Source organism: Ranitomeya variabilis, chromosome 4, assembly GCF_051348905.1.
Source record: "Ranitomeya variabilis isolate aRanVar5 chromosome 4, aRanVar5.hap1, whole genome shotgun sequence".
Lineage (NCBI taxonomy): Eukaryota > Metazoa > Chordata > Amphibia > Anura > Dendrobatidae > Ranitomeya > Ranitomeya variabilis.
The window spans coordinates 660700110-660725908 of NC_135235.1; the positions used below are offsets into that span (position 1 = coordinate 660700110).

General features: G+C 46.8%; 1 protein-coding gene across 1 annotated transcript in view; it reads left to right on the forward strand.

Moving 5' to 3' along the window:
* LOC143768184 (uncharacterized) overlaps positions 1-2763 on the forward strand; it is a 96756-nt gene extending 93993 nt beyond the window's left edge. Inside the window, exon 9 of the mRNA XM_077256874.1 lies at positions 951-2763. Coding sequence (XP_077112989.1) covers positions 951-2560 — 1610 coding nt within the window. The 3' untranslated portion in view covers positions 2561-2763. The remainder of the gene's footprint in view (positions 1-950) is intronic.
* The last annotated feature ends 23036 nt before the right edge of the window (positions 2764-25799 follow it).

Below are 25799 nucleotides of genomic sequence, written 5' to 3' on the forward strand. Positions count from 1 at the left end.
CATCCTCAATAATCAGAACCTCCCACTCCCATCTCCAAGACTTTTCACGTGCTGCGCCAATTCTTTGGAATGCACTACCCATGTTAATACGATTAATGCCCAATCCCCAGTTTTAAGTGTGTGCTAAAAACACATTTGTTCAGACTGGCCTACCGTCTCAACGCATTAACCTAACTATCCCTGTGTTGCCCAGTCAAAATTTTTTACCATAACCAGGTTCCTCGCATCATGTTCTCACATGCTTTATGCATTTAATAGCCCTCTGTGTCTGTACTGTTACATACTTAGGCTGATAACCGGTTCATGCAGCATTACATGAACACCCAATTCTTACACATTGGCTGGTCCGAACAACGAAAGCAATCGTTACCATCCACCTTTCGTGTCTCTTTTCCTCATAGATTGTAAGCTTGTAAGAAGGAACCTCATTTCTCTACATATCTGTTTTGATCTATGTGTTCGTAATGCTTAATGTCCATTGTCTGTACAAATCCCCTCTAAAATGTAAAGTGCTGTGGAATATCTTGGTGCTATAAAAATAAAAGTATTGTTAATAATAATAATAATATTATGTTACTTTTCAAGAGCCTTTAAGCAACTAATAATGTGGACACCTCTGTTTTTCCACTAACAGATGATTGACCTGAGTGGGGACTTTGTTTTTTTGTGAGAAGAATAGAAGTTTTTTTCGGTATTATGTTCGTCAACATAATGTTTATTTGTGGCTTTTTATTTCATATTTGGGAGGCAGAATGAACAAACAGTTCAGCACCACACTCTACTGGTTCATCCTATGAGATTTTCTATTAGACTGTGAACTGTCATTGTCTTAGTGAAGAATTCAGTATTTTTACATAACCTGCCATTTTTATAGACCGTTTAAGTAGAAATGTGAAATGACATTCAAAGATATTTTATTCAAAAATAATAATTGGTTTAAATCTTTGCAGATGACTGTACCAAGAGATCAGAGGAACAGCTGACATCTTTAATTTTTAAATCAGATGATTTTGAGATCCCAGTGGATACAAATCAAGTGAATGCCGTTACTCCAAATATACCATCATCCCTTCACAGCAAAGATCTCTCATCTGATCCTTTGAAACAAGTCCTGTCTTCTGATTCATTAGCGACAACTAAGGAAAACCAGAGTCACAAAATAAGCATTAAACATGGAAATACTCCTAAATCAAAGAAGCCATTTTCATGTTCAGAATATGGAAACAGTTTTCCCATCCAAAAGTCTTTTCTTAAACATTCAGAAATTCACACAGTGGACAAAAGTTTTTCTTGTTCCAAGTGTGTTAAATGTTTTAAGCACAAATCGCATCTTGTTAGACACCAAAGAACCCACACAGGGGAGAAGCCTTTTTCATGTTCAGAATGTGTGAAATGTTTTAAGGAGAAATCAGATTTGAGTGCGCACCAGAGAACCCACACAGGGGAGAAGCCTTTTTCCTGTTCAGAATGTACGAAATGTTTTATGCTAAAATCGGGTTTGGTTATGCACCAGAGAACCCACACAGGGCAGAAGCCTTTTTGCTGTTCAGAATGTGGGAAATGTTTTATGCTAAAATCGGGTTTGGTTATGCACCAAAGAACCCACACAGGGCAGAAGCCTTTTTGCTGTTCAGAATGTGGGAAATGTTTTACACAGAAATCAGATTTGGTTAATCACCAGAAAACTCACACAGGGGAAAAGCCGTTTTCATGTTCAGAATGTGGGAAATGTTTTTATCAGAAATCGGCTTTGGTTACGCACCAGAGAACCCACACAGGGGAGAAACCTTTTCCATGTTCAGAGTGTGAGAAATGTTTTAATCAGAAATCGGCTTTGGTTACGCACCAGAGAACCCACACAGGGGAGAAGCCGTTTTCATGTTCAGAATGTGGGAAATGTTTTAAGGAGAAATCAGATTTGAGTGCGCACCAGAGAACCCACACAGGGGAGAAGCCTTTTTCCTGTTCAGAATGTGCGAAATGTTTTAATCAGAAATCGGGTTTGGTTATGCACCAGAGAACCCACACAGGAGAGAAGCCTTTTTCCTGTTCAGAATGTGGGAAATGTTTTATGCTAAAATCGGGTTTGGTTATGCACCAGAGAACCCACACAGGGCAGAAGCCTTTTTGCTGTTCAGAATGTGGGAAATGTTTTACACGGAAATCAGATTTGGTTAAACACCAGAAAACTCACACAGGGGAAAAGCCGTTTTCATGTTCAGAATGTGGGAAATGTTTTTATCAGAAATCGGGTTTGGTTACGCACCAGAGAACCCACACAGGGGAGAAACCTTTTCCATGTTCAGATTGTGAGAAATGTTTTAATCAGAAATCGGCTTTGGTTACGCACCAGAGAACCCACACAGGGGAGAAGCCGTTTTCATGTTCAGAATGTGGGAAATGTTTTAACAAGGAATGGAATCTTGTTATACACCAAAGAATCCACACAGGGGAGAAGCCTTTTTCATGTTCGGAATGTGGCAAATGTTTTGTAAAGAAATCATATCTTCTTAGTCACCAAAGAATTCACACAGGGGAGAAGCCTTTTTCATGTTCATAATATAGGAAATGTTTTACACTAAAATTAACTCTTTAACATCAGAAAAGTCACAAAGGGGGTTAAGCCTTTTTCATGTTCAGAATGTTGGAAATGTTTTAACCAAAAAATGTATTTCTTAAAGGGGTTGTCCATTACTAGGACAACCCCTTATGATTAATAAAAATTGAAGAAACGAGCACTCACCATAAATCCAAATAAAATCTGTCTTTATTATGGCTTCATGCGTAAAAACAGCAAGGCAAATGCCTTATGATTACTAATGTTTGTCCTATTTCAAATAAAAATATTCATACTTACTTTCCGTGCAAGTGTCGTTCCAGTGGTCTTGACACTCACGTTCCCGGGACTTATGTGAGGTTGAAACAAAATCAGCGCTGGCTTCACTGTTCCTGCCTTCGGATTTATTGAACATCAACAGGAAGCTAGGGCCACCGCTTCTCTCTGACTTACACTTATTGTTTGATTTGTCCAAAAGTGGAGACAGTGAACCAAGTTTAAGAACGCACATACTTTCGAAACACATTTGGTATTCTATTAGTCTTTTCCCTATGTTCCCTATGATTTTTAAATACATTTTTCCTACATGTTTCAACCAAAAAAGAAAAAAAGACTATTTGATGTGACTAATACTTTATTTTTTCAAAGTTAAAATATAATCAGTTTAAACATTCTTGGATTTGTAGATTAGAATCTGGATCAATCTTTCCTTTTCCAGTGAGAAGGGGTTGTCCAAGTAGTGGACATCCCCTTTAAGCATCAAAAATGTCACACAGAGAAACGATTATCATACCTACAGTAGAGTGTGAAAAATAAGTTCCTCGAAAATCGTATTTTGTTGACCATCAAAAATAACTCAGACTGGGAGACACTACATAAGTTATTGACAAATTGTACAAAAGCATAACAGATAGTCGTATAATTACTAGGGATGAGCGAACGTGCTCAGTGATACTCTGATATCACTTGAGAATCTGGCTGCTTGGAAATACTCGGTGAGCATTAACAGCTGCTCAGATTTGAAGTTTGAATCCACACTCTGCATGTTTGGTGTCTTACACAGCCAATAAACATGCAGGGGATTGTCTGCCAGTCACTATAATGCCATAGCCATCTCAGTAGTGGCATTACTATGATTGGCTGGCCATATTATATAATCGGGCTATAAAGGAACGGGTGCCGCCTCGCTCAGCACACTGACGCCAGTGCACAGCTCAGGGACAGTTCTTATTGGAGGAAGAGAGTGGTTATACAGGCCTGTATGCACAGTATAAAGAATCAGAGTCCTGTAGTGTTGATACTGGTGCTGAAGCGGAACCATCAAATTAAGTAATTGCAAGGGCTAATCTTGTGATTTGTTGTTTTTATCAGATACATTCTTCATTTAGCCTAGTGAGGGACAGTTGCATGAGCAGGGTGATTGGCTGAATACAGGGGCTTAGTGCTTTGCAGTCCATTGCTAAATATATAGCAGCGACCGTTTGTTAGGGCTAGCGGAACGCACCGAGTAATAGGTAGGTAGCTACAAGGTGTGTTCGCAGCCCGGGGTCCACCGTGCAGAGTTACCTGCTGCAAAGTAATGGCAGATAGATGCTGAGCTCACACGTGGGTTAAGCTTCACCCCATGTGAACTGGAAGCGAGCTCTGTTGCCTCACAGAGTCACACTGTACACAAAATTATTACCCTAACTAGGGTTGTGCTTTCTCTGGAACTCTTCTGTGCTAACCGCACACATGAAGGTACCAGATGCTAAGCCAAGGCTAATTTCCCCCACTGACGATAGCTGCCTGCCTGAGTGTACAGTCCCCAAAGCTAACAGCTTCACACCACATATGTAGAGTGGTATAGTATCCACTGGCATAAGCCAAACACAATTGATACTAGCGCATGGACGTGCGGCCATGTGAACCTTTTATAGTTGCAGCTCTTCAGGACCTTCCTGGTGGACTAATAGGAGCTGCTACAGGACCTGAGCGTGTGACCCCCGACCTTCAATGATAGGTCCTCCCATGGTCATGCTCAGTGTGTGAAAAGCAGGACTTCGTCCCAGAAAAGCCTGCTCACTGTTGACCAGTGCTGGCTAGAGAGGCAGAGCCTGGAAAGGCAGCAGTAACCATTCGCACAGTAACAGGCTGAGCCAGACACTGGGACCGACGTCTCTGCTGAGCAGGTTCCACTGCGGCTGGAGGAGAATGAGAGACTGCAGCAGACATGGTTTGAGATTTCCCCTGTGCAGCTGTGGGAACCTAACAGTTAACCACATTCTTTTTTTGGGGGGGTGAAAAAATAGACTATAGTGTTATTCACAGAATGGCAGGCGCGGTACTGAATAAGGCTGGTTTCACATTTGCGTTTTTTGCCGCTGCGTTTTTGCGCAAAAAAAGCATGCGTTTTTTTCCCCTATATTTAACATTAAAAACGCATGCGTTTTTTTTGTATGCGTTTTGACGACGCATGCGTCGTTTCTATGCTTGCGTTGTGTTGCAGAAATGCAACATGTAGTAATTTCTAGAGGCGTTTATTTGCCGCAAAAAAACGTATTGATGTCTATGTAAACGCATGCGTTTTTTAGCACATGCGTTTTGTTGCGTTTTTGAACGCATGCGTTTCAATTAAGATAACAATGTCTAGGCACTGATAAGCCACCCCCCACCATCAAGGTGATAAAAGGGAGGGTGTGGACAGTTGCAGGTCACTTGTCACCAGACTCTGAAGCCGAAGACACCCTGACAGGCCACATCTTGGAGGAAAAGACTCTGAACAATGTGAGTATATCGTAGCCAAGCCTTTATTTTTTATTTTCTGTCTCTACATGTCCTAATTTCTGCCATTTTTTTCTTTCTACATGCATCAACTTCATCATGTCATCTTTGGATTCTTCGTCTGGTGAGGAGTTTCAGCCACGACAGTCGGAAGTGGAGCATGTCAGTGAGGTGAGTATTTGCCTCGTCAGATTGGTAAGTATTCACTGTCACATCGACACATGTGACAATTTGATTTTTCCTTTTTTTTAGAGCTCTTCTACTGCGGCAGAGACAGGGCCGGAGCAGCGGAGTCAAGGTCCGGTGGAAAGGCGGCAGCGGGTACGTATACAAGGCTGACTGTCCTCAGTGTAATATTCTTGAATCTTCCTTTCTTTCCACTCGTATTTTTAAACTTTTTCCTTCTGGAATCCTTTTGTATCTTGACTTTCCTATTCATGCCGTTTCTCAGCATCTTTTTTTCTTTCTTTTCCTTATGTAATTGAGCAAACTTTAATGACTTTCTTTATCTTTTAGGTTTCACAACGGGACCATAACCTGATAAGACAATGACCTACTCATCACCCTGGTCCAGGAGCGAGTCCCATTGTGGGGCACCCGGGATCCACTGCACTCGAACAACACCACGATCCGGCGGTTGTGGATTGAGGTGGCCCAAGCGATGTGGGATGGCTGGGACAACGCCACGACACGGGTCCAAAATGCATTTGGTAAGTATTGCACTGCAGTGTGAAGCAGCAGAGACCTTGGCCGTGCTCACTCGACTCTGTGTGATGAAAGAAACTCTACGGAGTTTCTCTCATCACACACAGTTGGATGAGCACAGCAAAAAGTCCATTTTCTGACCATAAGGGTTTTTTTTTTTTTTAACAGCGGACAAAGTAAAAACACATTGGCGTTCGATGAAGGACCGCTTCAACAAGGACCTGCGTGAAGAGAGTCGTGTTCCCAGTGGTTCAGGAGCAAGAATCAGACGATACAAATACCATCAAGTATTGGCATTTCTAAGACCGGTCCTTGCCCAGAGAACGTAAGTATTTATCACGTGCATTAGGTTGTGTTGTATTGCCATAATCTGTATTTTTAAATTCCACAGGATTTTGCGTCTGGTTAATTTTTGGTATTAATTTTCTTTTTCCTTTTTTCACAGCACATACAGCACGACTGTCGGCCCAGTTTCAGGAGCGGTCCTTCATCCGACAGCCACGGACCCGTCCCAGCCATCCAGCAGCTCAGCAGCAGGTGGGCCTTCCACACTAACTGGAGACCAGGGAGCTGGTCCATCAGGTCTTCCCCTTTCGCAGTCCTCTTCCACTGCCCCCTTTTTTTTGGGCACATCCCGGCAGCGGCAGAGGGCTTCGGACAGGTCACTTATGCCCGAGTTTTTGCACTTGAGCTCGGTTTTACACGAAGCAATCAAGGCTTTAGGTGACCAAATGGATGTTTCACATAACCTCTTGAATGCCCGTATCCAGGAGGTCACCAAAAGCCTTGATCAAGTGAAAGCCGACCTCCAGAGGCCAGCTCATCATTTTTTTAACCAAATTGAGCAGGGCATGTCGGAAAACCTTACTCCTGATCTCCTGCTGAGTGTCATGCAGGCCTGCAATGCTGCTTACGTGCAGGCTATGCAGCAGAGTCGGTATTTCCAGCAGACAGTGGCGGCATATCCAACTGTGCCTTCACTGTCACGATTAACCTCAATGCCGACCTCTGCTGCATACCACTGCACGGCCACCTCTATTCCTTCCACAGGCGGACTCCACTACAGCGCCAGCACCATGACGAGTGCAGTTGGACATCCCACCGCCACCACCGTGACAACCGCTGCTCCTGCTTGGACCTCCTCCACTGACACCACGATGCAGCAGGACCCTGGCATGGCTTTCCGGACCGCCCCCACCACGATGCAGCAGGACCGTGGCATGGCTTTCCAGACCGCCCCCACCACAATGCAGCAGGACCCTGGCATGTCTTTCCAGACCGCCCCCACCACGATGCAGCAGGACCCTGGCATGGCTTTCCAGACCGCCCCCACCACGATGCAGCAGGACCCTGGCATGGCTTTCCGGACCGCCCCCACCACGATGCCGCAGGACCCTGGCATAGCTTTCCGGACCGCCCCCACCACGATGCAGCAGGACCCTGGCATGCCTTTACGTACCGCCCCCACCATGATGCAGCAGGACCCTGGCATGCCTTTACGTACCGCCCTCACCACGATGCAGCAGGACCCTGGCATGGCCGTCCGCTCGCCAATCGCTATGGACTGTGACACAGTGCAGCCGGACCCTGACAGGTCACCCGCCACGGCATATGAGCCCACCAAGACGTCCCACAACCAGGCAAACCCAAAAACCCCAGAAAAAAAAAACAGAGGGCTCTTAGCATTCCTCCCCCTTCACCTACCAATGTGTCTGTAATGTCAGTTTTGTCTCACCCTTCCAGTGCGTCTCAAGCCTCTCATGTGTCAAGCCCCATCCCCGAACTTCCAGACCCTTCTAGTTTCATTGCCCCTTCTCCTGCCACCTCTGCGTCGTCCACGGTTAGCCAGGCCTCAGTGCTTCACACCCCCCGTTTACATCACTCTACCCCAAGCCGGTGCAGTAAAAAATAATTTTTTTCAGTTGTTAAATAAAAAAAGTTTGATATGCCACAATTATGTTTGGTTTATTGTGTCTATCGCCGCCTGCAACACACACCGTGCGTCAAGAAACGTCGCCACTAGGGTTGAGCTAAACAGATCGGCAAATTTCAAAAGTCGCCGATTTTTGGCAAAGTCGGGTTTTGTGAAACCCAACCCGATACTGTAAACCATGTCATATCCCCCTTTTTTTTGCATATTCCACACTACTAATGTTAGTAGTGTGCATGTGCAAAATTTGGGCGCTGTAGCTATTAAATTTAAGGGTTAAATTGCGGAAAAAATTGGCGTGGGCTCCCGTGCAATTTTCTCCGCCAGAGAAGTAAAGCCAGTGACTGAGGGCAGATATTAATAGCCAGGAGAGGGTCCATGGTTATTGCCCCCCCCCCCGGCTAAAAACATCTGCCCCCAGCCACCCCAGAAAAGGCACATCTGGAAGATGCGCCAATTCTGGCACTTGGCCACTCTCTTCCCATTCCCATGTAGCGGTGGGATATGGGGTAATGAAGGGTTAATGTCACCTGCCATTGTAAGGTGACATTAAGCCAGATTAGTAATGGAGAGGCGTCAATTATGACACCTATCCATTATTAATCCAATTGTATGAAAGGGTTAAAAAAAAACCCACACATTATTAAAAAGTATTTTAATGAAATAAACACACAGGTTGTTTTAATATTTTATTGCTCTCTCAATCCACCTGAAGACCCTCGCTCTAACAAAGGAAAAATAATAAACTAACAATATACATACCTTCCGATGATCTGTCACGTCCCACGATGTAAATCCATCTGAAAGGGTTAAAATATTTTACAGGCAGGAGCTCTGCTAATGCAGCTGTGCTCGTGCCTGTAAAAAACCCCGTGGAATGAAGGTAATGTAGGTCAATGACCTGTATTTACCTTCATTCGCGGTGATGCGCCCCCTGCTGGATGTCCCTCGAACGTGGGAAAATATTCTGAAAAGTTACCAGGCTCGAGGTCATATGAGGACATCCAGCAGAGGGCGCATCACCGCGAATGAAGGTAATGTAGGTCAATGACCTGTAGTTACCTTCATTCGCGGTGATGCGCCCTCTGCTGGATGTCCTCATATGACCTCGAGCCTGGTAACTTTTCTGAATATTTTCCCACGTTCGAGGGACATCCAGCAGGGGGCGCATCACCACGAATGAAGGTAACTACAGGTCATTGACCTACATTAGCTTCATTCCCCGGGGTATTACAGGCACGAGCACAGCTGCATTAGCAGAGCTCCTGCCTGTAAAATATTTTAACCCCTTCAGATGGATTTACATCGTGGGACGTGACAGATCATCGGAAGGTATGTATATTGTTGGTTTATTATTTTTCCTTTGTTAGAGCGAGGGTCTTCAGGTGGATTGAGAGAGCAATAAAATATTAAAACAACCTGTGTGTTTATTTCATTAAAATACTTTTTAACAATGGTTTTTTTAACCCTTTCATACAATTGGATTAATAATGGATAGGTGTTATAATTGACGCCTCTCCATTATTAATTTGTCTTAATGTCACCTTACAATAGCAAGGTGACATTAACCCTTCATTACCCCATATCCCACCGCTACACGGGAATGGGAAGAGAGTGGCCAAGTGCCAGAATTGGCGCATCTTCCAGATGTGCCTTTTCTGGGGTGGCTGGGGGCAGATGTTTTTAGCCAGGGGGGGCCAATAACCATGGACCCTCTCCTGGCTATTAATATCTGCCCTCAGTCACTGGCTTTACTACTCTGGCGGAGAAAATTGCACGGGAGCCCACGCCAATTTTTTCCGCAATTTAACCCTTAAATTTAATAGCTACAGCGCCCAAATTTTGCACATACACACTACTAACATTAGTAGTGTGGAATATGCAAAAAAAAGGGGGATATGACATGGTTTACTGTATGTAAACCATGTCTCATATCATGTCGGGTTATGATAACATAATAACTAGCACCTCTGCCTTTTTCACCCACTCCTGGTTTTGGGTTACAAGAAATTATATTAAATACAGATCAAATACTGCCAGTTTTAGGACAACCTTGGTTTGGAGAGGGAAAAAGGAGAGATGGTCAACACAAACAAAACTAAAGTTTATTAATGAGAAATATTATTATCATTTTAGAAAATTACTGGTACAGATATAATTACAACAGGACATTTAGACAACATTGTCCTGCCATGACACACGTCCAATATCTGAATCAAAAAAGGCAGCAAATTGGTCCCGCATGTGACCAACGGCTGCAGTTGACCGCAGCGGGTGATGCTGGAAATCGGGCCGTGGGTGTGCAACTTGTTCATCCAGTTCAATGTTGGGTCGCTCCTTAGTCATTATGTAATTGTGGAGAACCACACAGGCTTTGACGACCTCGTCGACTGTTTCCACTTTTAGATTTATGGCTGATGCAAGAATGCACCATTTAGCGACCAGAATGCCAAAGGTACATTCTACTGTTCTTCGGGCCCTGGTCAGTCTGTAGTTAAAGATCCTTCTAGTGTGGTTCAAGTCCCGACTGGAGTAGGGCTTCAGTAGGTTTTTACACATCTGGGAGGCCTCATCCCCAACCATAAAGAATGGCAGAGGTGGACCTTGAGTGTTGGGGAGAGGTTGTGGTGGGGGAAAATTGAAATTTTGGCCATACCCACGCCGGCCCATATCTGAGTTCTTGAAAGTCTGGGAATCGTTGCCACGGCCAAAAGCTCCAATGTCCACGGCGATGAAGCGACATTCCACTTCAGCTATTGCCATGAGTACAACAGAAAAATATTTTTTATAGTTGAAGTACTCCGATCCTGTTCTGGCAGGTTTGATAATGCGGATGTGCTTTCCATCCACCGCTCCTAAACAGTTGGGGAAATCACACACACTCCAGAATTTTTCAGCTATTTCAAGCCACATGTCCGCGGTGGGTACGGGTATAAACTCATCCCAGAGTACATTCCAAAAAGCCCGGCAGGTGTCCGCAACTATTCCGGAAAGGGTGGATATTCCAAGCCGGTATTGGAAGTGGAGGGATGATAAACTCTCTCAGGTTGCCAGAAATCTGTAAGAAAAACAGAAACAAAAAACAATACAATCTATTCTATTTATGGTGTGTTTACGCTAAAGAAAGATAGGTAAATAGCCAAAACATACATGTGTGAAAACAAAAAATTTGGACTGTCATTGGGTTTAGATTTGTAATGTACCTTAATGTAACCAGCAGACGTTCCTCCGGTGGAATCGCTCTACGGAGCTGGGTGTCCTGTCTCCGTATGGTTCCTTGGACACGAGCAAGCAAATCCCGGAACGAGTCTTGCGACATCCTTGTATATTCGTGGAATTTCTCCGGGTTGGCATTAAGCTCGGCATAGAGTGTGTGATAGGCTCCACGGCTCTCACGTACTTCGATAATGGGGTGCCTCCAAAAACGCCTACGTTGTCTCCTCCATCTTTCGCGATTTCTGACTTGCTCCCAAGCAAAAGCACAGGCAAGAAACAGCTTGAAGCTGAAATCCAGGTTGAAATAAAAGCTCTCCATGCGAAGATCCATCATGACACAGGATACAGTAGCAAACTGTTAAAATTTCAGTAGCCCTAGGGTCTATATATACACTGTGTTCCAAATTATTATGCACAAAGAGTTTAGGAGTGATAAGGTTAGAATTTTTTTGTTTGTCATTTAAACTCATTGATGGTGATGTGTGTCAGGGCTCTTTATATCACTGAAAGCAATTGCAGATACCTATGCGAATTAGTTTGGCAGGTGTGTCCAAATAAAGGCAAGACTACTTAAGAAGGCTGTTCCACATTATTGAGCAGCCTACATTTTTGGCCAAAATGGGGAAGAAAAAGGATGTGTCGGCTGCTGAGAAGCAACAAATTGTGGAGTATTTAGGTCAAGGCATAACTACCATCAACATTGCCAAGACACTTCATCATGATCATCGCACAATCAAGAAGTATGTAGCTGATTCCCAGCACACACGTGTGCGTGCTGATAAGGAAAAATTGAGGACTCTTTCCAACAGGCAATTGCGTAAGGTTAAAAAAGCAGCTGCAAAAATGCCTTGTCATAGCAGCAGACAAGTTTTTGAAGCTGCTGGTGCCTCCAACGTCCCCAGAACAACAAGATGCAGGGTCCTTCAGAGGTGCGTAAGCCATCCTGTCGACCACCTCTATCCACTGCACACAAGCAGAATCAGCTCCAGTGGGCCAAACGATACATGAAGACTGACTTCCAAACTGTTTTGTTCACCGATGAGTGCCGTGCAACGCTCGATGGTCCAGATGGATGGAGTGGAGGATGGCTGGTTGATGGACACCCCATGAAAACACGGCTAAAGCGCCAACAAGGAGGAGGTGGAGTAATGTTTTGGGCTGGAATCATGGGGAGAGAGATTGTCGGCCCCTTTATGATCCCTGAAGGGGTAAAGATGAACTCCATAATCTATGTGGAGTTTCTAAAAATACTTCCTGCCATGGTTCAAGAGGAAGAACCGTGCTTTCTGCAGCAAGATCATTTTCATGCATGATAATGCACCGTCTCATGCTGCAAAAAACACATCTGCATCTCTGGCTGCTATGGGCATAAAAGAGGACAAACTTATGGTGTGGCCACCATCTTTCCCTGGCCTCAACCCCAATGAGAACCTCTGGAGCATCATCAAAAGGAGTGTCTATGATGGCGGGAGGCAGTTCACATCTAAGCAACAGCTCTGGGAGGGGATTCTGTCCACATGCAAAACAATTGAAGCAGAAACCATCCAAAAACTGACAAATTCAATGGACGAGAGAGTTCAGAAGCTTCTTTCGAACAAGGGGTCCTATGTGCAAATGTAACATCACCTAAAATAAAGTTTTCACTTGAAAACTGTTTGATTTCATTTTGTAATAAGCTGATAATGCTTATAACTTCACAATTGACCATTTTTTTGTTCAAAATAAAATAAAAAAGGTTGAAAACTCTGCTGTGCATAATAATTTGGAACATGCATTTTGAGTGTTTATTTTTTTTAAAAAGATACTGTTTTCATAGGCAGTTTGTTCCAAAACATTGCAATTATACTAGAATAGTAGATGACTGGAAAATAACAATGACTGCAATTCAGATAGGTAATTTAGAGAAAATATGAGAAAATATTATTTGCATAATAATTTGGAACACAGTGTAGAAATCCCAACATATACGCCCTCTTTAGTCCCATTGGCAGTGTCTGGTTATCTTGATTTTTTCTCTTGTGAAATTTCTCTTCATGGGAAAAAAACGCAAACGCAGGAAAAAACGCATGTAAACGCGGCAAAACGCCGCGTTTTTTTACCGCATGCAAAAATGCATGCGTCTAAAAAAACCGCAGCGTTTGCACGCGTTTTTTTCACCTCCTGCGTTTGCGTTTTCAACGCTGCATTTTTAAACGCAAATGTGAAACTAGCCTAAGGTGCGCGCCTCTGACTGGGGAGCGCACAGATAGAGCAACATTAAAATGATGTCAGTGCCAGTTCCCCCCTAGCATCACTCCTCCCCCTTAGTGATGCACTAATTAGGAGACCCCCGGCCGGCCAGTGGTCACTAGAGGGGAGGGGTCCTACGGCCACTCCTACGGGGGTTAAATCCAGGTGTCCGGCCGGGAACTTCCTCTTTTCCTCCCGGCGGACACCTGGAAGCTTTTGTCCCTGCAGTAATGTCGGATCCCCTGGTTGAGGCCCTGCTGAAGAGAGCGGCACAGGAAGGTGAGGACAGGCTCAGGCCCTTTTTACCGGTGGCAGGGCTCTCCTTCTTGTCCCCTCTCCTGACCCCCTGCTCACAATCCCCTCATCTGATCTGGCTAGGTCAGTCACCCCTGCGCCCCCGGGTCCCCGTTCTCCGCCGCTGACCGGCACGCCAACTGTGGGTACCCGAAGGTTGGAGCTGCCCAGATTCCCACACCGGAGCCCCTCTGCATCGCAGCTGATCGAGGCCCTCCCAGCTGTGGGCGTGCAGGCGACCTCCAGAAGGCGACGGGGTAGGGCTGGGCGTCGCACCCGCCGTAAAAATGTTTGTGGTACCCCGTTGGAAGGAGCAGCTGGTCGCACCAAGCTGCGCGCGACGCCGCCACTTTCCCCTCCTGCTGCTCCGGTTGCAGGCGGTGTGTCGGCGGGCTGCGCCAGGCGGCTAGAGGCATCGCCCCATTCCCCGACCGCTCCAGTGATGCTGCGGTCAGTTCAGAGGGAAAGGCGGTCCGCCCGCCTACCCCGCGCCCCGGAGCGGCTCCAGGTCGGGGAGGGGGCGGCCTCGCAGCTGCAGACGGCTTCCGGCTTCTTCGGGCACCGCTCGGAGCTCTGGGAAGGCTCCGCCCAGCCACTTCCGGTCACCGCATTTTAGTGCGGAGGCCAGCGCTGGCCAGTCCTCCATTACCTTCCCTGCGGGCATATATATGCCGCCCGCAGGGGGTAACCTGGAGGCTGGCATTAACACAACACAGTCCCCAGAGCGTGCTGATTGGTCAAACCCAACCGAACAGCGCGTTGAGTTCCCATCTGGCCTGACCTCCAGCCTACCCCTGGCAGACGAAGCACTAATGCCTGCACGGGGGTATCAGCTGTCAGGCCATACATGTCACAGGGCAGCTGAAGAGCGCATTGTTTGGTCCACAAGGACCGATGAAGGCGCTCAACAGCTGCACAGTGCGAATCACTGAAATTTCAGTAATGGCACCAAACATGGACACATTTACACCTCCCCCCACAGCCCAAATTCCTAATAAAAATTATCCGAGACACCAAACATCCTCCCAATCCTCCACGGATAATTCCCATCGCCATTCGCGCTACCCCTCTAAATGCCCCTCCCGTCACCGACGCAGCTCCCATAGGAGCCGACGCAGATCTCGGGCCTCAGAATGGCTGTCATCAGCAACATCCGAGGGATCCGAAGTATCGCAGAGCCCGGATAGGAGTTATCGTGCACGTGTCAAATCCTCTAAATCACGGGCACCATCTAGGGCTATCGGCCGGGGAGAACAATCCCCCACGGCTTCCAGCCACAACAACTGCCATGCAGTCGCTGAAGACAGAGCCATTAATCCGCCACTACGTGGTTGTAATCAGGCTCCAACACGCGATAGCGCATCGGCCAGTCCCTCGCTGTAGCGGGAGCCAGAGTTTCCCCGTCCTGTGACATCACCCCGTCAACATCAGCGGGACCCGGGGTTCCGCCAGGATCAGAGTACACTCGTCCAGAGTCACATAGCGGTGAGTGTTCCAAAGGTAGCGAGGAAATGTTACGCTACGGGGTTAACTTAAAGGAACTGGAGCTAACCTCAGCGATAAAGGAGTTAATACTACAACTATCACATTCGAGCATAAAAGTGGTGCACAATACAGCACCACAGTCAGCTAATCTACACAAAGACGCCTTCTTCTGTGGGATCAGCCCGCTAGGCACTCATATAGATCAGGAAACTAGACAGAAAATCTGGAGCAACGATTATATTGACACTAGATTGTGGCCCGATTCTAACGCATCGGGTATTTTAGAATATGCATGTCCCCGTAGTATATGGACAATGATGATTCCAGAATTCGCGGCAGACTGTGCCCGTCGCTGATTGGTCGAGGCAACCTTTATGACATCATCACTACTTAAAAAGCCCTCCCTCGATCAAAATTGTGCCGCCAATTATAGACCTGTCTCTAATCTTCCCTTCATCTCTAAACTCCTGGAACGCCTGGTCCACTCCCGTCTTACCCGCTATCTCTCAGATAATTCTCTTCTCGACCCTCTTCAATCTGGTTTCCGCTCTTTACACTCTACTGAAACTGCCCTCACTAAAGTCTCTAATGACCTACTAACAGCTAAATCTAATGGTCACTATTCCATGCTAATTCTCTTGGATCTCTCCGCAGCATTCGACACTGTGGATCATCAGCTCCTCCTCACTATGCTCCGCTCCATCGGCCTCAAGGACACCGTTCTCTCTTGGTTCTCCTCCTATCTCTCTGGCCGATCCTTCACTGTTTGTTTTGCTGGTTCCTCCTCCTCTCACCTTCCCCTTACTGTTGGGGTTCCTCAAGGATCAGTCCTAGGCCCCCTCCTCTTCTCTTTGTATACTGCCCCTATTGGACAAACAATCAGTAGATTTGGTTTCCAGTACCATCTCTATGCTGACGACACCCAATTATATACCTCTTCTCCTGTTATCACGCCGACCTTTTTAGAAAACACCAGTGATTGTCTTACCGCTGTCTCTAACATCATGTCCTCCCTCTATCTGAAACTGAACCTGTCAAAAACTGAACTCCTCGTGTTCTCTCCCTCTACAAACCTACCTTTGCCCGACATTGCCATCTCTGTGTGCGGTTCCACCATTACTCCAAAGCAACATGCCCGCTGCCTTGGAGTCATCCTTGATTCCGAGCTTTCATTCACCCCCCACATCCGATCACTGGCTCGCTCTTCTTATCTGCATCTCAAAAACATTTCCAGAATTCGCCCTTTTCTTACTTTCGACTCTGCAAAAACTCTTACTGTCTCACTTATTCATTCTCGTCTGGACTATTGTAACTCTCTACTAATTGGCCTACCTTTTACCAGACTCTCCCCGCTCCAATCTGTCCTGAATGCTGCTGCCAGGATCATATTCCTCGCCAACCGTTACACCGATGCCTCTACCTTGTGCCAGTCATTACACTGGCTACCCATCCAATCCAGAATCCAGTACAAAACTACTACCCTCATCCACAAAGCACTCCATGGCTCAGCACCACCCTACATCTCCTCTCTGGTCTCAGTCTACCAACCTACCCGTGCCCTCCGCTCTGCTAATGACCTCAGGTTAGCATCCTCAATAATCAGAACCTCCCACTCCCGTCTCCAAGACTTTACACGTGCGGCGCCGATTCTTTGGAATGCACTACCTAGGTTAATACAATTAATCCCCAATCCCCACAGTTTTAAGCGTGCACTAAAAACTCATTTGTTCAGATTGGCCTACCGCCTCAACGCATTAACCTAATTATCCCTGTGTGGCCTATTAATAAAAAACAACAACATAATCACGTTCCTCCATCATGTTCTCATACACTTTATGCAGTTAATAGCCTCTGTGTCTGTACTGTTACATACTTAGGCTGTTAACTGGTTCATGCAGCTTTACATGAACACCCGAGCCTTACACTATGGCTGGTCCAAATAACTAAAGCAATTGTTACCATCCACCTCTTGTGTCTCCCCTTTTCCTCATAGATTGTAAGCTTGCGAGCAGCAGGGCCCTCATTCCTCCTGGTATCTGTTTGAACTGTGATTTCTGTTATGCTGTAATGTCTGTTGTCTGTATAAGTCCCCTCTATAAGTTGTAAAGCGCTGCGGAATATGTTGGCGCTATATAAATAAAATTATTATTATTATTATTATTATCATCATCGCCATGGCAAGCATTATGACATCTACGTCGATACTGTGCCCGTCGCTGATTGGTCGAGGCAACCTTTATGACATCATCGTCTCCATGGCAACCATTATGACATCTACGTTGATACTGTGCCCATCTCTGATTGGTCGAGGCCGCCTTGCTGTTATCAGCGGACCAACAAACGGTGGATAAAGCTAACGAAAGGGGTTTTGATAGGGGTAGATCGAAAATAGCATTATCCATGAATAATTGGCTCCAGGCCTTTGCAGTATTGGGCTGTATTATGGGCCAGAAGCAACCGGAACGCTGCTCCGAATTGTTTATATATCAGGACATGATATATAGTTCGTACAAGTCGCATGGCAGTTCGGCCTGGCGGCGGTAAGACGAGGAGTCCTGCAGGCATCTGGCCCTGCAGCCCGATCTAGGCTGGGGAGTCGAAGCAACAGACGTGTGGTTGCGACTGATGCTGTCCCAGAAACAGCCCCCCTTTTCAGCCACAACCACTAATTGCTCTACAGCCGCAGGTCAGAACTCAGTGGTCGTGTGAAAACCCGGGGCCTGCTGTTTATTCAACAAGGGAAACTGCCGTTTCCACGCGTTATGCAAATTTAGACATGATTGCTCCGCTTGCTGGGGGGGGGACACCCAGCGTCAAGGTGCACTCGTCAGCTATACAAAGCGCCTACAAGGCAGAACCCCAGTGAGCGTAACCGCGATGGCCCCCTGGCTAAATCTCTACCCCAATAAGAAAGCGGCTCAGCAGCTGCAAGCGGGATTCTCCGACAGGTTTTTTATTCCCTTCAGGTTTACAAGAACGCCAACCCTATCCGATAACCTAAAATCTGCTTGTGAATTCCCCAAAATACTTAGACAAAAAATAGAAAAGGAGGTAGACTTGGGTAGAATAGCAGGCCCCATTCATTCGCTTCCTTTCAAAAACATCAAAATATCACCGTTAGGCATTATTCCAAAAAAGGAACCCGGTAAATACCGTCTAATCCATCATTTATCTCATCCAAAGGGCGATTCGGTTAACGACGCAATTTCCCGAGAGGAAGCTTCCGTCTCATACGCGTCTTTCGATAAGGCGGTAGAGTTAGTACGGGTAGCCGGACCCGGCACCCTGCTAGCCAAATCCGACATAGAATCGGCATTCCGTTTACTACCTGTGCACCCTGAATGTTTCCACCTTCTGGGCTGCAAAGTGGACCAGCTCTATTACTTCGACATGTGCCTTCCGATGGGATGTTCCATCTCATGTCACTATTTCGAGCTATTCAGCACCTTCCTAGATTGGGTAGTTCGGTACGAGATGGGCAGCAAATCCCTAATTCACTACCTCGACGATTTCCTGTTCGTCGGTCCCAGAAATTCTAAACTCTGCTCCGTTCTTCTAGAAAAATTCAAATCTATCTCACACAAATTCGGCTTGCCATTGTCACCGGAGAAAACGGAGGGACCATGTAATTTATTGCCTTTCTTGGGCATCGAAAGAGATACCAATTCAATGGTTTTCCGCTTACCAAAGGATAAAATAATAAAACCCAGCAAATGTTGAAAGGCTTTCGCAAAGTTATCAAGGTAACCCTCCAGCAAATGCAGGCATTATTGGGCCTACTGACGTTCGCCTGCCGCGTAATGCCAGTCGGCAGAGCATTCTCGCGCAGACTATCCTTGGCAACAAAAGGTGCTTCGCAGCCCGGCCACAGAATTAGGCTCACTCGTTCGCTAAAAGCAGATCTGCTAGTATGGCAGACGTTTCTACAATCATACAACGGTCACACATGCGTCATGGCTAGAGAGATCACAAGCAAGCAATTAGGGCTGACAATAGGGTGGAACAAAAAGGAGGGTTTTGCAGCAATTTATAAAAACCAATGGTGCAAATCTGATTGTCTGGAGCAATGGACGACAGCAAAGTGGGGGCAAGATCCAGCCCTATGGGAATTGTTTGCGGTAGTAGCAGCGCTGGAGATATGGGCCGATCAGTTGAGAAACATGAACATTTCCAAACAAAAAATGCGAAAACAGCAAAGAGTCTAAATCACATGTCTTCTTCATCCTTGCCTATACTCGCTCTCTTGCGCCGGCTAGCGCTGATATGCCTAGAAAACAATATTTGGTTTAGAGCCACCGTGGTGGCGGAAGTAGATGATAATATCATTAACCCACTGTTATTTTCCAATTGGCAGGCTTTCAGAATCCAGCAGCCCAACGCGCAACCTTGGGGTATTCTGTGTCCACTGTCCCTGTGGGAAACAGTGGCCAATCATTGATGCCCTTAATCCAGGCCTCCGTTTCGCCAGCTACCTGGCAGTTGTATGGTAAGTAGTGTTGAGCATTCCGATACCGCAAGTATCGGGTATCGGCCGATATTTGCTGTATCGGAATTCCGATACCGAGATCCGATACTTTTGTGGTATCGGGTATCGGTATCGAAACAACATTAATGTAAAAATGTGTAAAAGAAAGAATTAAAATAAAAAATATTGCTATAATCACCTCTCCGACGCAGCCTGCACCTTACCGAGGGAAGCGGCAGCGTTCTTTGTTTAAAATTCGCGCTTTTCTTTCCTTACGTGAAGTCCCGGCTTTGTGATTGGTTGCGTCGCAGTCACATGGGCGACGCAACCAATCACAGCAAGCCGTGACGTAATTTCAGGTCCTTAAGGATTTTAAAATTACGTCCCGGCTTTGTGATTGGTTGCGTCGCAGTCACATGGGCGACGCAACCAATCACAAGCCGTGACGTCACGGGAGGCTGGACATGCGTGCATTTTAAAATGCGCGCTTGTCCAGCCTCCCGTGACGTCCCGGCTTGTGATTGGTTGCGTCGCGATCAACCAATCACAAGCCGGGAGGCTGGACACGCGCGCATTTTAAAATGCGCGCTTGTCCAGCCTCCCATGACGTCCCGGCTTGTGATTGGTTGCGTCGCGATCAACCAATCACAAGCCGGGAGGCTGGACAAGCGCGCATTTTAAAATGCGCGCGTGTCCAGCCTCCCGGCTTGTGATTGGTTGACCGCAAAGCAACCAATCACAAGCCGGGACGTCACGGGAGGTTGGACAAGCGCGCATTTTAAACTGCGCGCGTGTCCAGCCTCCCGGCTTGTGATTGGTTGACCGCGAAGCAACCAATCACAAGCCGGGACGTCACGGGAGGTTGGACAAGCGCGCATTTTAAAATGCGCGCGTGTCCAGCCTCCCGGCTTGTGATTGGTTGACCGCGAAGCAACCAATCACAAGCCGGGACGTAATTTTAAAATCCTGAAGGACCTGAAATTACGTCACGGCTTGCTGTGATTGGTTGCGTCGCCCATGTGACTGCGACGCAACCAATCACAACGCCGGAACGTAATTTTAAAATCCTGAAGGACCTGAAATTACGTCACGGCTTGCTGTGATTGGTTGCGTCCCGGCCACATGGGCGGCACGCGACCAATCACAAGCCGGGACTTCACGTAAAGGAAAGAAAAGCGCGAATTTTAAACAAAGAACGCTGCCGCTTCCCTCGGTAAGGTGCAGGCTGCGTCGGAGAGGTGAGTATAGCAATATTTTTTATTTTAATTCTTTCTTTTACACATTAATATGGTTCCCAGGGCCTGAAGGAGAGTTTCCTCTCCTTCAGACCCTGGGAACCATCAGGGATACCGTCCGATACATGAGTCCCATTGACTTGTATTGGTATCGGGTATCGGTATCGGATTGGATCCGATACTTTGCCGGTATCGGCCGATACTTTCCGATACCGATACTTTCAAGTATCGGACGGTATCGCTCAACACTAATGGTAAGGCTTGGGAGGAGTGGTGCTCGCTAATTCAGGGTAGGCCAGTTGATAAATGCGACCGAGCACGAAGCACGGTGACGACCGAGTTTCTATTACGGTTAAGGGAAGGCAGGGCGTCAGGCACTTCGGCACAACGGAAATTATCGGGGCTGGCATTTTTCTTTCAATTATTGGGATGGGTAGACGTAACTAAGTCCTTCTGCATAAAGCAAGCCATTAAAGGTTGGAAAAGGCTTCAGCCAAGCCAAGAATGTCACCACCCCTTTTCAAGGAGACTATTGCATGACCTGATTTCGATATCCCCGTCAGTCTGCTCATCGCAATACAAGGCGGCCCTCATATCGGCAGCTTTTGCGACCGCCTTTTTCGGAGCACTGCGCATTAGTGAATTGCTACCGCGGTCAAAAAACGAGTCGGAAGGGGGCCTAATTAATGAGGACATAGTAATATGCAGCGACGCCCTGTGCATCAGGGTTAGAAAATCCAAATGCGATCCCACCGGTAGGGGCACATGGGTCCTGGTTAACTCTACAGATGGCCCAGTGTGCCCCTTAAAAATTGTTAAAAGATACGCCGCAATAAGACACGCAGGGAGATTTTTCTTCGCTCATACAGATGGGTCCCCTCTGACCAAGTACCAATTCCAGGCAATGTTCAAGCTATGCTTGGAAAAAAACGGCGCAAATCCAAAGGAGTACGGAACACATTAGTTCCGGATAGGGGCAGCCACAGAAGCAGCTAGGGCAGGAGTGTCAGAGGCCGAAGTGCAGAGAATGGGTTGTTGGAAGTCCGCATGCTTCGCCAGATACATAAGACCTGACTTGCTTAATTAACATATGTTGTCTCTTACAGGGGTTGAAGTTTGGGGTGTAGGAGATTCCTACGTGTACTGGGCCGAAAAGAGGGCCAAACTGCGGCCAGTAGGAACAAATCTTTGCCTCCCAGGCATAAAAGTTAACTGGACGGGTATCAGAGGCCTCCAGTGGAAACAGGTATTCAAGGAGATGGTTGGCATACCAAGGATGGCGGAACGCCCGGTGATAATGGTGTTACACGCGGGTGGCAATGACCTAGCCAAACAAAAGGTGGCCGAATTGTACAAATAGATGACAACGGATATGGAACGGTTCAGCTGTCTATTCAGGAACATGATACTGGTGTGGTCGGATATAACACCACGGGTCGTTTGGCGAGTCGCAAGAGATAAAAAAGCCATAGAGCGGACAAGGAGTACATTCAATGCGCAGATTGGAAAATATGTGAGAGGAAGAGGCGGTATCGTGAGTCGTCACCAACAGCTACAAGGGGATAACACGCCACAATTAAGACCGGACGGAGTTCACCTAACAGACATTGGCCTCAATATTTTTCTGTCTGGTTTACAGGATGGGGTTTAACAGGCCCTAACATTGATGGGTGGGGTCGGAGTCCTGCGTAGGTAATACACGGGATCCTCCGTGGCGGAAGAAGCAGAGGAGCGCAAAGGTCGTAACCGCTCATTTGGCCAATTCCCCTGTCGATCACGGACAGGAGCTCGGCGCGAGCCGCCCGTTACGATATGTAATTGCCTTTCTCTGCTTATTTAATTAATAAACTGTGACCGACCTGTTCAACCCACCTAGGACTGTGTGTGTTTCATTACGGGAGTGATGGGAGGTGGGAAGGCACTGGTTACAACACCCAGGTCTCCACAGTCTATTACTTGCTTTGTGCTTCATTTCAGTGGCATATAACACTCCGAATAAGCGTTGAGAATTTTTTCTGGATTGAATTTGTAATCCATACACTTTTACGTGCTTTATGTTACATTATAGTGATATTAAACTAAAAAAAACACGTTGACTGCTGCAGGTGACCAATTTTTTTAATTTTTAAATCAAACATAAACTTGGTTTCTAGAGAGCTAGCAAATTAGAAAATTGGTAATGCTTGACGTAAGGGATAGGGAAGTAGAGGTGTTAATGATGGTGCACGTAGATGCCAAGGACTTGGGACAGATGTGACTATGCCTGTTTCTGAAGTACAAGAACCGTGCCCATCCACGTCACATAGGTTCCTGTCCCACTTTGCAGGAAGGTAAGGTACACCACTTCTGAAGACAGAACAGTGCGAACCGGTGGTCAGTTGTATAGCAGATAATGCTTCTAGCATGCTGATCCTCCTTCCATTTTGAGTCCCAGAAGATTAGTGATCCCACACTAGGACACTCCATGAAGCTCTTTACAACATAATTTCTTGATTGTGGCCTCTCAACCTGCATATTCCAAGAGGACATTCAGTTTAATGATGCACAAAACTTAGAGCACCCACATTTTGTCTAAGGAGGAAGATGATGATGAGGCACAGTTGTTGACAAGTCAGGTTGTTAAGTCACCAAGTCAGGAGGACAGTGGTGGAAGATGAAGTTGTCCATGACAAAGTCGGTGACCCAGGGTGGCATGCACAGCAAGGCCGGAAGTGAGGAGGGGGATAGATCAACCACACCGAAAGAGGCAGTGAGGTGATGAGAGGCAGAAGGCAGGCAACTTCCATAGCGTACCGACACTCGAGAATTTCTCCATCAAAGAGTTAGTAGTTCCCTAGTCTGGGACTTTTTTAAAGAGAGTTCTAAGACCTAACCACTAAGAGCCTAAGCACCATTAGCATGATCAGGCCCCTGTCATCTCTGCATCCAATGCCTGGGTCTACGATTGATGCAAGCGTGTGACACCACTGCCTCTTCTCCTGTACTAGGTGCTTCCTGTTATGACCCCAGTGGACAGGGTCTCAGAGGAACGTGTAAGTCTGCGAGATACAAAAATCCAGCTCATAGGGCTGTGGTAACTGGGTTGACCAAATAGCTACTCCTAACGCCAACACTAGAAGTAGCCGGGGATCATGCCTACGGTGATCGCTAGATGACTCGCGCCAGCCGGAGAATCTAACTACCCCTAGGAGAAGAAAACAAAGACCTCTCTTGCCTCCAGAGAAAGGGACCCCAAAGCAAGATACAAGCCCCCCACAAATAATAACGGTGAGGTAAGAGGAAATGACAAACACAGAAATGAACCAGGTTCAGCAAAGAGAGGCCAGCTTACTAATAGCAGAATAAAGCAAGATAACTTATCTGGTCAACAAAAACCCTATAAAAATCCACGCTGGAGATTCAAGAACCCCCGAACCGTCTAACGGTCCGGGGGGAGAACACCAGCCCCCTAGAGCTTCCAGCAAAGGTCAGGATACAGATTGGAACAAGCTGGACAAAAATACAAAACAAAACCAAAGCAAAAAGCAAGGAAGCAGACTTAGCTTGAAATACAGGAACCAGGATCAAAGGACAAGAGCACAACAGATTAGCTCTGATTTCAACGATGCCAGGCATTGAACTGAAGGTCCACGGAGCTTAAATAGCAACGCCCCTGAACTAACGGCCCAGGTGAGGAAATAGGAAAAGACAGACGCTCCAGAGTCAAATCACTAATGACCACTAGAGGGAGCAAAAAGCAAAATCACAACAGTACCCCCCCCTTAGTGAGGGGTCACCGAACCCTCACCACGACCACCAGGGCGATCAGGATGAGCGGCGTGAAAGGCACGAACTAAATCGGCCGCATGAACATCAGAGGCGACCACCCAGGAATTATCTTCCTGACCATAGCCCTTCCACTTGACCAGGTACTGAAGCCTCCGCCTGGAGAGACGAGAATCCAAGATCTTCTCCACCACGTACTCCAACTCGCCCTCAACCAACACCGGAGCAGGAGGCTCAGCAGAAGGAACCACAGGCACAACGTACCGCCGCAACAAGGACCTATGAAACACGTTGTGGATAGCAAACGACACAGGAAGATCCAGGCGAAAGGATACAGGATTAAGAATTTCCAATATCCTGTAAGGACCAATAAAACGAGGTTTAAATTTGGGAGAGGGAACCTTCATAGGAACAAAGCGGGAAGAAAGCCACACCAAATCCCCAACACGTAGTTGGGGACCCACACCGCGGCGGCGGTTGGCAAAGCGCTGAGCCCTTTCCTGTGACAACTTCAAGTTGTCCACCACAAGATTCCAGATCCGCTGCAACCTATCCACCACAGAATCCACCCCAGGGCAGTCAGAAGGTTCCACATGACCCGAAGAAAAACGAGGGTGGAAACCAGAGTTGCAGAAAAACGGCGAAACCAAGGTGGCAGAACTAGCCCGATTATTAAGGGCAAACTCAGCTAACGGCAAGAAGGTCACCCAATCGTCCTGATCAGCAGAGACAAAACACCTCAAATAAGCCTCCAAAGTCTGATTAGTTCGCTCCGTCTGTCCATTAGTCTGAGGATGGAAAGCAGACGAAAACGACAAGTCAATGCCCATCCTACCACAAAAGGATCGCCAGAATCTGGAAACGAACTGGGAACCTCTGTCTGACACAATATTCTCAGGTATGCCGTGCAAACGAACCACGTTCTGGAAAAACACAGGAACCAGATCGGAAGAGGAAGGCAGCTTAGGCAAAGGAACCAAATGGACCATCTTGGAGAAGCGATCACATATAACCCAGATAACAGACATGCCTTGAGACACCGGAAGATCAGAAATGAAATCCATGGAGATATGTGTCCAAGGTCTCTTAGGGACAGGCAAGGGCAAGAGCAACCCGCTGGCACGAGAACAGCAAGGCTTAGCTCGAGCACAAGTC